The 12,281-nt window shown below is 41.2% G+C and overlaps 1 protein-coding gene across 1 annotated transcript in view; it reads right to left on the bottom strand.

Moving 5' to 3' along the window:
* Positions 1-1,438: 1,438 nt before the first annotated feature.
* Positions 1,439-12,281, bottom strand: part of PMM1 (phosphomannomutase 1) — a 68,164-nt gene continuing 57,321 nt past the window's right edge. Inside the window, exons 7-8 of the mRNA XM_033929374.1 lie at positions 9,680-9,795; positions 1,439-2,083 (exon numbers count right to left, since the gene is read on the bottom strand). Of these exons, the coding sequence (XP_033785265.1) occupies positions 1,961-2,083; positions 9,680-9,795 (239 nt within the window). The 3' untranslated portion in view covers positions 1,439-1,960. The remainder of the gene's footprint in view (positions 2,084-9,679; positions 9,796-12,281) is intronic.

The raw sequence follows: 12,281 nt of genomic DNA, 5'->3' as shown, positions 1-12,281 counted from the left end.
GCAGATATCGAGCACTTTTTCACAGCAAAATACATTTTTTAATTGAAAAGCTTTAGAATATTGTTAGTCATATTTAATAACCTATATAGCAGTAAGTAGAGTATGCTTTATCGTTAGGCTATTTGAATGCATTTGCCCAAATAATCTAACATGAGTGGAATCAAGAGTTCTGTCAAGGTACGAGACCGTGCACTGGATTTCATCATTTGAACGTGTTGGCTGTTGACAGCACTTGGCATATATTACATTCTTTTTGCCTTTTTCTAGATATTGTATTAAGGGCCTTGCATTATGAAGGAAGTCCAGAACATAAAGAGAAGAGCTCTGCTCCCCTGCTGCAATTTACTTCTTTCCTCTGTGAGAGGAAGCACTGATAACCCCCCCTTTTTTTTTTTTTAGCACCTTTTCATCCTACCTCCTCTCCTTTGTATACTTTGAGAATGTTACTAGAGGACACCTCAGTCTTTTTGTATTTAAGTTAAATAAACCCAAGACTCCCTCCCTCTTCTCATGCTCCTGGCACATCCCCTAGCCAGTCTCCATCAAATGCTATCTACTTGGAATATGAATGATATTTGTATGCAACAGAGCAGCGCTTCTTATCCCTCTCCTGGGTTTCGCAATGAATATGCAAGTACTGTAAGTTAATCTCTCGCCTCCATATTCATTGTGGTAATCCTAAAAGCCCACTGGTCGCGTGTGCCTCCAGGAAAGTGCTGGGAAGCACTGGCTAAAAGGGATGCAAAAAAATAAGGGAACTGCAAGACTAACTGGCTTTGGCTACTAGGGAATTGCAAATTCTCATTTAACTGACTCTGCTAGTATTTTCTTTTAAACACCACCACCACCAAAAAAGGGCACTCAGTGAGCACTTGGAAGTACCATGAGAGCGCCCAACACTTGGCAGATATTACATTCTTTTTTGCCTTTCTCTAGATATTGCATTAAGGGCCTTGCATTAAGCACACTCATACCAACAAAGCCCAGCCACCTCAACAATCACGCTCGGAGTTCTCTAAGCAGAAGCATCCATGTAACACCTCCACACCCCTAGTAGCGTGATCTAAGAATTGCACGCTGATTTCTTATTGGTCCCTACAGCTAGTGGTGTCATGTATGACATCACGGCTGGGTAGAATCAGCATGCAAGATGACAACAGTGATGGCATTGTCAAACTACTCACCAGAGTAAAGGAAACCCAATTGAGAAATATACTTTAAAAAAATCAAAACACATTTAAAAGTGAAACGTGTCTTCAGATAGAGCGCATTAAATGAGGGCCTCCCCTCATTTACAAACTGCTGCAGTGTGCCCATTCACTGCTGGATGGTGCCATATAGGGCTTCTTTGCATAGCCGGATGATATGCAAGGGGCTGAAGTATGTTACGGAGTAGCTGGTTCTCAACTTCACTCATCAAAAGTGGACTTTTCCTACAGCTATCTCAAGAAACGGCTCTACCTCCCACAGGTCACAGGCCCAGTTGAGATGCAATGTAATTTATTCCCACAAGAGTACGTAATTACCAATACAAGTGTTACGCCTCATGGGTGTGGAGCAATGAAAGCTCACTATGTCTTTCTGGCCAAGGAGCTGAGACTGTCTTGCTGTATTCCAGTGTCATGAATATTAACAGGTCCATGTGCATTCCCCAGAATGAAACAATTTCTAAAGTGCAACCATGTCCGAGAGGGGGTATGCATTCAGGCAAGAGAGAGAGAGAAAGAGGGATCCCAGCCCCTCTTTCCCAACACTTATCTTCCCAGTATGGCAGGGTCTTGTGGTGCTGGTGGGACAGACCTGTGACGCCAGTATGCAAGAGCAGTCTGAGAGCCCATGACGAGTGATCCTTTAACCTCTCTCGTCCTGTCTCTGTGGAGGATGGCAGAAACTCTCTGACAGCATGGCCACGTCTTCAGGTAACCCATCAGTTTATATGGGGATGGCGGCTTCACCAGCATCAGGATTCATTGCTCCTCTCTGGAAAGAAGAGCTCAGTGCACCTGCGGACTGTATCCTGTGGGGAACTCACGGTGTGCCCTACTGTGCGAGGGTCTGTGAAGATCTCATGGTCATTTCCACCCTGCAGGAGGCAAAGGTAATAGAAAGTAGTTAGAGATTACAATTACAACGGCGTTTATATTCCGCTACATGCCAAAAATGATTGGTTCAATGCGGATTAACAATTTCAAGCTAGTCAAATGCCAGTAGATTTATTTAATTATATATTTATTAATTATATATTATATATATATTTATTTAATCTATATATATATATATATATATAGATTAATCATATATTCCAGAGACTAACTCTATATGTTCAAATGATTTTTATTAGAGAAGAAACAAGGGCAATGCAAACACTTCAAACATTTTGATCAAGAAGAAGCAACAATCCCCCCTACCACCCCCCATGCCCATCCCTATCCCTCCCAAACCAGGTCATTCTCAAAACAGCAAAACAAAAGACTATCGAACTGAAAAATAGTAAAGTCAAGCATCAAGAATTCAAAAGTCGACTCCGTGCTAGAGGAGTCATGGTATTCCAAAAGGGCTCCCACACTTTATGAAAGAAATGTCTCTTGGGGGAAAAAAAATCCACAATGTCCCTGTGTTCCCACATCAAAAAGGAAATAACATGTGTCCTCCACAAGGAAATATCAGGAGCTTCTGCTTCCAATCAACGCAGGAGGATACACTTCAGTGCAATCGCCAATATTCATTTTTTTAAAAAGTAGAAATGCCCCGCTGCCGGGGATGGTAGCTAGGAAGAATACCAAAAAGTAACAAGGGAGAGCGACAAATTTTTATGTGCCAAATACATTCAATGAAAGTGAAGACGCAGTCCCAAAAAATCTCAATCAAGGGTCAAGACCACAGCAAATGGCCCAAACTCGCCTCTGTACAAAAGCAACGCGGACACCGGGCAGAAGATTGAAAGCAGGCCAAATGCGCTCTCTTAAGGGAAATATAGAGATGCAACACCAATTTGTAGTGTTGCTCCCAAAAAGTCATATATTTCCAGGACACAGTCAATTTTTTAAGCGCTATTGAGACCACAAGACTAACCCTATATAACATCTTATGAAACAGCATGAACAATTTAAATTGACAACACACTCTTATTGGGAGCCAATTTAAACTCCGCAATAGTGGAATGGTTTAAATCAACTTTGTTGCAGTGCTCTTAGAACAGCCAAAATATAATGAATTACAATAATCAAACTGAGCCAGCATCAGCATTTGAATCACTATTCCTCCTGGGGGTTTTTTTTGTTGATTCATTCCAGGTTAGTATGGCTTTCTCAACTCCTCAAAGATTTATTACTTGTAAATGCTGTACTTTCCATTAAAGCAGGGGTAGGGAACTCCGGTCCTCGAGAGCCGTATTCCAGTCGGGTTTTCAGGATTTCCCCAATGAATATGCATGAGATCTATTTGCATGCACTGCTTTCAATGCATATTCATTGGGGAAATCCTGAAAACCCGACTGGAATACGGCTCTCGAGGACCAGAGTTCCCTACCCCTGCATTAAAGCATGAATTCCACAGCAGTACTGACAACTTTCCCCTCCCCCCCAAAGAAAGAGAAAGGAGCAAAATCCACATATCTGGAAACAGGAAAAACATAAAAGTCCAAACTTATGGATAAAGTCTTGTGAACATGTGTGAATAAACCATGGGACTGATACTTAAAAGTGTTTATTCAAGTAGAAGGTACTTAGAGAGATAATCAGCGGCACTGTCCAAATGATGCCACTCAGTATATTTACAGTTTGCCCTAGCATTATCCAGAGCGTACCAGGCCAGTCAGGGAGGAGGGGAGGAAGAAGTCGGGCTGAGTCATCCAGATGGCAGCACTAAAGATCACCATTAACCATCCAGTTAACTTAAGCCAGCAATCTAGATAAGCTCTCTGGCTAAATATCACCACTACCTGCATAGTGCCAGCAGCTCACCACCCTATTCGGATATTCAGTGGTCACCACTATCTGGATATTTCCGCTGAATTTCTTTCGCTCATTGTGGCCACCGTAGGCTCAATATATGTTTTTATTCATTGGCTCAAGTCTACAGTACTTCGTTTAAGCCACCTCGGCTGAGGGGAGATATGATTGAGGTCTACAAAGTCCTGAGTAGTGCAGAACAGATAAAAGTGAATTGATTCTTCACTCTATCATAAATTACAAAGACTAGGAGACACTGGGGGATACATGGAAATAACTTTAAAACAAATAAGAGGAAATGTTTTTTTCACTCAGCAAATAGTTGCACTCTGGAACTCATTATTGCAGTTAGCATAGCTGGGTTGAAAAAAAAAGTTTGGACAATTTCCTGGAGGAAATGTCCATAGTCTGCTATAGAGACGGAGAAGCCATTGCTTGCCCTAAATTGGTAGCATGGGATGTTGCTACTATTTGGGTTTTGGTCAGACCTGGATCCTATGGAAACAGGATACTGGGCTAGATGGACCTAGTATGGCTATTCTTATGTTTCTTATGCTTTGTTTTTCCTGGTCTCAGGCAACACCACACGCCAGTGCCACAGAGCAGACCAGTGATTTGCAATTGCTAGGCTGCTCTGAGCTTCCCCAGATATTCTAACCCCATTCTCCAAACATATGTGTGGACAACATTGAAAAAGTCAACCACCACTCAGAGAACAGATATGATAAAATCTAGGCCTGAAACATTTTGACGTCTATAACCACATTCCTAGCCACCACATTACAGTAGCAGACTGTGCTCCGTTCCACCACAGCTGGAGAGACACAGCCCTCTAGGGGAGAAGACATGACGTCCGTGTGAAAGGGGTCCTGCACAAAACAGGTAGTTCCAGAGAGCAAATGTTAGGGTTACCAGGTTTTCCCCAGCCCCGCCCCTCAACCTGTTCACTTGTTGGGAGGGCATTTGTGCATGCGCTGGTGTGACACGATGACATCCCACACATGCACGCATGTGCGCGACATTCACCGCGTTGCATCCCTGCACGTGCAGATGCCGTCCCGACGTCGCTCTTAGCTGGAAGCTTTTCAAAACCTGGACGGACGCCCGGACATGTCCTCTAAAAGGAGGACCTGTCTGGGGAAATCCGAACGTCTGGTAACCCTAGCAAATGGGTAGCACCTATGTTCCCTCTAAGCTGAGCACATGAGCAATCGCTCATACAATCTAGGAGCATCGCACATAGATTTTACATGGTCGCTCACAAAATACAGTCAAACCTTGGTTTGAGAACATAATTCGTTCCGGAAGCATGCTTGTAATCCAAAGCACTCATATATCAAAGCGAATTTCCCCATAGGAAATAATGGAAAACTCGGACGATTCGTTCCACAACCTAAAATCTTTAATACAAAATACACCGAAAATATGCTTGTAATTGAAAACAATCGTATATCAAAGCAAATTTCCACATAAGAAATAATGGAAACTCGGACGATTTGTTCCACAATCCAAAATCTTTAATACAAAATACACCGAAAATATGCTTATAATTGAAAACAATCGTATATCAAAGCGAATTTCCCCATAAGAAATAATGGAAACTCAGACGATTCGTTCCACAATCCAAAATCTTTAATACAAAATACACCGAAAATATGCTTGTAATTGAAAACAATCGTATATCAAAGTGAATTTCCCCATAAGAAATAAAGGTAACTCGGACGATTCGTTCCACAATCCAAAATCTTTAATACAAAATACACCGAAAATATGCTTGTAATTGAAGACAATCGTATATCATAGCGAATTTCCCCATAAGAAATAAAGGTAACTCGGATAATTCGTTCCACAACCCAAAAACTTTAATACTAAATACTATACGTACTTGAATTGCAAGACCTCGCTCGTTTAGAACAGTCACTATACTCTTGCAGCTTCAGAGAGAGAAGAACCATTGACTCAATTGTGATGTGTGTATACTGCATGTACTTGTATTGCAAGACTTTGCTTGTATATCAAGTTAAAATGTAATCAAATGTTTTGCTTGTCTTCCAAAACACTTGCAAACCAAGTTACTTGCAATCCAAGGTTTTACTGTACTTGCAAATCTGGAAAATTGTTGGTTTATGGAATTTGTTGCTCACGCAAAAATTTTTTTTAGAACTTGTTGCTCACATGAGAAAAAAAATTTCACGTACCCGGCCAATCCTTAGAGGGAGCATTGGGTAGCACCCTGACAAACCCATTGACAGCCAGATTTTGGCTGGTTCAGCTTTAAAGGCATATAAAGTGCACAGCCCTGAAACAGTAGCTGAGAGTGAACTAAAGCCAATCTGGGCTTATCTTCAGACCGAAGGAGACCGCCGGCAATCGTCCATAGCGCTGTTGGAAATTCAATGCTGATGCCATATTTGGTCACCGGCACTGAACTTCCAGTCTATTTTTGGCCGGCCGGTTATGGCAATATTCAGCAGCTTGTCGGCTAAGTCTCAACAGCCAGAGATCTACCACCCTTTTGGGTAGTTGTTTTATGGTTGCCAAACTTAGCTGGCAAGCTGCTGAATGTTAGAGGTGACCGGCTATCTCGCATGACACAGCTAGTCACCAGCCAATCTGGAGACCGGGATAGTCAGCATGAGATAGCCAGCTGTCTTCCACTGAATATCTTGTTCAACATGCAAAAGTATGGAAGGTCTCAAAACTTTTTCAAAGTAAACAATAACTTGTATCTCACGGACCTCAGTAGTACCAACTGCATGCCACTAAACTTTAGAACATGCAGAATCAATGGCACCCCTAATCATCATTGGTCCCTTGTACGTTTTATCATTTTTAGAGATAATTTTGTTTTAAATTTATATTTCAAACGCATATTACTTATCTTTAGCTACGCGGGTGGGGGTACGCACTCCGACGTAGACTACGTTTTGCCCCTCCGGGCTGTATCAAGGAATCCCCCTCAAATATACCAGCTCATGCTCCCCTGTCTTTAAACCTGACGCGGGGAGCATGAGCTGGTATATTTGAGGGGGATTCCTTGATACAGCCCGGAGGGGCGAAACGTAGTCTACGTCGGAGTGCGTACCCCCACCCGCGTAGCTAAAGATAAGTAATATGCGTTTGAAATATAAATTTAAAACAAAATTATCTCTAAAAATGATAAAACTTACAAGGGACCAATGACGATTAGGGGTGCCATTGATTCTGCATGTTCTAAAGTTTAGTGGCATGCAGTTGGTACTACTGAGGTCCATGAGATACAAGTTATTGTTTACTTTGAAAAAGTTTTGAGACCTTCCATACTTTTGCATGTTGAACAAGATATTATAAGGGAAGGCTTTAAGAGTGATATAGCCATTGTTGAAAATTTCCACTGAATATCGGCAGACAGCTGGTCATGTGCTATTTAGAAGGCTGGAAGCCATTCCCAGCCATCTAAATAGTGCCCAATGTGTCTTTCACCCAAGCTTCTGAACCACAATATTCTCTGGTGGAGCCTTACGACTCTGAAGGGATATCTGATGGTGAAAAACACATGAATGTATGTAAATCACCGTCATGGGTGAGTCTGGCATGTTTGAGACTGGAAGGGTTTTTAACTGAATAATTTGTATTCAATAAATAATAATGACCCAGGTGAAGAGGACGACCTGCAATCAGATGGCTGGACACATTGAAAGCAACCCTGGGGATGATGCTTGAGGTCCTTATCGGATTAGCCCCAAACCGATTTCTTTTTAGATCTGTAATTTATCAAGTTGCTAAGACTCGAATATGAGTCGCTGGCACCTGACACAATCAATTATATTTTTAGAGCTGTACTGAATAGCGTATTTTACTATTTGACCGAATATGAATTCCGAATATGAATAAAGGGCAGAGCTTTAACATAACTAATAAAAGAAGCAACTTGAAATCAGAGATCAAGTGTTTATTTCCATAGGATTTAGCACAGTAAAGCCCTGGATTATTCATATTTGAATTTAAATCACTAGTTGGCCAAATACAAATACATGTAGTCAGGGCACTATTTTGGGTCAAATTTGAGTCAAATATGAATATTCGGCACAACCCTTTATAACTCGTTCTATCTGTTGTGGCTGGAATCGCAGTACAAAATCATTCCTATGGAGTAATTAATTCATTCATTAATAGAATGACAAGAACTGTTTTTGACTGTCTCGCCATCTGGAATTGTGGGTACAGAAGAACTATATCTCAATATTTGTCTGACCGAGTGGTGCAGATAAACAATATAACTTCCATAGAATATAGTCCACTCTATTGTATGGGAATACCTGAAGTAAACACTAGTTAGTGTATTTGTCTTTATGTATTTATTTATTTATGTCTCAGGGAAAAAGGCCTCAGAGCTTGGAGCTGCACGCTTAGTCTTATCATAGACTTGACATGATCAGCGTATTTTCTTTCAATTTAATAAAGTTATTTTAAAATTCTTACTGTGAAAGTTAACTTATTTTGTGAACTTGTACAGCAGGTAACCCCAACGATTTGGAAAAGTACCAACAGATGATTACTTATCTTAAACTCTCTTTTTCTTCTTTTCTCTTTTTTTCTATTAATCAAATGTGCCATCCACTATGCAGCTGGGACCACAACTGGAGCCAATGTGGCCAGCATTTCGTGGAGTATTAATTTTTTCCACTGCTTCAGGGCCAATAATCAGGCACAATGCATTAGCTCTGTTGTACTCTGTCAGTAATTCTCAGCAATTCGCGGGAAAAACAGAGAATCGCAGGAGCCCAGCGTACTTCGTGAGTCCTCACCATATGTAAGCGTGAGAACCCCTTTCTAGAGTTTGTGTTTCAAGTACTCCTACGCCATCTTGTGGACTTACACTATACCCCTGAGGCAAGCCTCTGTTTGGAGGCCGAAACATGGACCGTGTCGGGTCTTCAAGACAAAGGACTTCACATTTATGTGTTGATATTGGTCTTTATACATTCCTGTATTGATTTATGCGTTGATATTTGTGTATTTTATATCAATAAATATTGCTGTTCTATAAGGTTGATGTGCACTGTTCTATTCCCCAAAAGGTCAGCAACTCATCCCACATAAGCTCAATGTTTCTCAAAGGACTTTCAGAGGTAATTTTTATGTTGTGAACAGCAATGGAGGTGAGCTATTTCACCAAATAATCTTTTGGTTCTCATTATATTCTGTTGAAATAAGTATTTCAATGAATAATATTAAATGAAGAATTGACTATTTAAAGTATGGAGAATGAATGAATGATTTAAAGCAAGGACTGATGAAGATTATTTGGTGAAATAGCTTACCTCCATTGCTATTCATGAACAGAAAAATTAGTTCTGAAGGTCCTTTGAGAAACATTGAGCTTATGTGGGATGTGTGTGAGTTGCTGATTAATTGTAATATATGTAAACACATCCTGAGTTATTTAAATTTGTGCATTTTTGACTAGTGAACAATATAAAAAGGCCATTTTTAGAGCTACAGTAAAAATGGCCTTATTAGCATGCAGGAAAAACCTGCACAAAGGCTTGGGCTAAGGCTGCTTTTTGCCATAGCAAAGAAAAAGAACCCCTAACATTCCTGGCACAAGAGCTCCATCACTGCAATGAATATGCCATTGAGAAATTGCCCATTGTACTTCCACCACTGGAACACTAGAGGTCGCTGCTGTATGCCACAAGGGCCTGGAAGCCAAGAGCTGCTGTGGTACTGCTGATCCGGAGACTCACCGGTGAGGTCTCGTTGCCGAAGAAATGAATGGTGTCAAACTGATCCCCATCCAGAATGTCCAGGCAATATCGCTTATCCCAGCCCTCAGGGAACACGTCAAAACTAATCATGCCTCCTAGAAAGAGAGCAGACTACTTTATGAAGGGCTCTGGGAGATTGTAGAGCCACAGCAGGGATTTTCAGGAACTGTGCTGGAGAAGGGATGCATTAGCCATCTTTTATCATTTTTACATAGTAACATAGTAAATGATAGCAGATAAAGACCTGAATGGTCCAGCCAGTCTGCTCTATAATTACATGCTTTACTATTTCATGATTAAATTAAAATGTTTTAGGTTTTTGTTTTTTTTTAAACTTTATTTCTGGGACATAGACCTTAGAAGTCCACCACTGGAGTTAAACTAAACTAAACTAAACCTTAAGTTTATATATCATATCATCTCCACAATCGTAGAGCTCGGCACAATTTACAGGAGCTTAGTAAGAAGAAGGAACTCCATAGTAAGGGTTACAGGAGCTTAGTATAAAGAAGGTTTAAAGGAACTTAGTATAAAGAGGGAACACCGTAGTAAGGGTTAGAGGAGGAATATAGAGGGAAGAAAGTGTTACATTTTTGAGAATAGCCAAGTTTTCAGATGTTTTCGGAATAGTTGGAAGGAGCCCACATTCTGAAGTGGGGTAGTAAAGTTATTCCAAAGCTCTGTGATTCTGAAGGGGAGAGAAGTCCCTAATTTTCCCACATAGATGATGCCTTTGAACGAGGGGAAGGATAGTTTAAATTTTTGAGTGGATCTGGTGGTATCAGGGCTCGAGGAGTTCCAAGATAGTGGAATAAGGTGAGGAAGGATGCCGTGTAGGATCTTAAAAGTTAGGCAGGTGCATTTAAAGTGAACCCTGGAAATTACTGGAAGCCAGTGAAGTTTGGACAGAAGCGGGAAGACATGGTTAAATTTACTTTTTGCGAAGATTAGCTTAGTCGCAGTGTTCTGAATCCGCTGAAGTCTTTGAAGACTTTTCTTGGTTAGACTTAAATAGATGGAGTTGCAATAGTCCAGTCTGGAAAGGATGAGAGATTGTACAAGGACAGCGAAATGTTGTTGGTGAAAGCAGGATCTCACTTTCCTCAGCATATGAAAGCTAAAAAAGCATTTTTTTTTTTTTTAACCAAGGAGTTAAGGTGGTCATTAAAGGAGAGTGTAGAGTCAATGATGATGCCCAAAACTTTGCTTGAGAACTCAATCTGCAGTGAGGCGCCAGAAGGCAGTGAAATGAGGGTGGGTAGCTGCTCTAATTTTGGGCCGAACCAAAGTAGTTTTGTTTTGGACTCGTTCAGTTTCATTTGTACAGTGAGGGCCCAGGCTTGGAGATTCATTATACATGCTGTTATGTTCTCTGAGAGATTAGTAAGGTTCGAGTTGGTCTTAAGGAGGACAAGGATGTTATGAGCATATGTGTAAAGTGTTTCAAGGGGGGATAGATGGAAGAGTTTCAGGGAACACATGTAGATGTTGAAAAGAATAGGGGATAAAGGAGATCCCTGCGGGACTCCACATATCGGTTTCCAAGGAGAGGACGTGGTGCCATTCATGTTAACAGTGTAAGAGCGGGATTGTAAGAATTTCGAGAACCAGTCTAAGACTGTGGAGTCAATGCCTATCTCAGAGAGTTGGTAAATTAGAATATCGTGGTGGACAACATCAAAAGCTGCAGAAAGGTCAAATTGTAGAAGGACAGCAAACTTATTACGAGAATGTAGTTGTTGACCTTTGAGATTAATGAGGCCAGTAGGGATTCGGTGCTGAAGTTGGGTCTGAAGCCGTATTGGTAAGGTAAGAGAATGGAGAATCTCTCTAAATAAGATGAGAGTTGGGTAGATATGATGGACTCTAGCATCTTGGTGAGGAGAGGAATATTTGCTATAGGACAATAGCTAGATGATGAGGAAGGGTCTAGATCAGCTTTTTCCAGTATTGGGGTCAAGGCAATATGTCCCATTTCTGCGGAAAATAGGCCTGATAGTAAGGCAGAGTTTATAAGTCTGGTGAGGGATGAGATGGCTTGGGTGGGATTTTCTCGTATAGGTAAGAGGGGAAAGGGTCCAGGGAACAGTTGCAGGATTTCAGTTTGAGGCAAAGTTTAGATAGCTGGGATTCGGATACGTGCTCAAAGGCAGTCCAGGATTTGTCAGCTGGGATAGGGATTGAGTTGGCTGGAATAGGGTTGGAGTCAGTGGGCACCAATGAGTTGTAAGAGACTGCTGGTGGGAAGGAGCATCTTATGGTAGTGACCTTTTTGTTGAAGAATTTTGCTAGATCGTCTGCTGATGGAGAGGAGGGGAGGATGGTGGAGTCGTTTTTAGAGGTTAATGAGTGCAGGATGTTAAACAATGTACTACTCTGGTTGTTGGATCTGGAGATTTTATCACCATAGAAGTTCTTCCTTGCTTTTTTTAGTACTGTATTGTTGAACTTGATATTGTTCCAACAAGCCTGTCTGTCCGCAGGGGATTTAGATTATTTCCATTTACGCTCCAGTACTCGAAATTTCTGTTTCAGTTCTCTGTGGTACGGAAGATACCAAGGGCCTTATGGGAGTAGGAGA

The sequence above is a fragment of the Geotrypetes seraphini genome, chromosome 2, assembly GCF_902459505.1.
Source record: "Geotrypetes seraphini chromosome 2, aGeoSer1.1, whole genome shotgun sequence".
Classification (NCBI taxonomy): domain Eukaryota; kingdom Metazoa; phylum Chordata; class Amphibia; order Gymnophiona; family Dermophiidae; genus Geotrypetes; species Geotrypetes seraphini.
The sequence above is the reverse complement of the archived record's forward strand: the minus strand, read 5'-3'. Positions and strand labels throughout refer to the sequence as shown.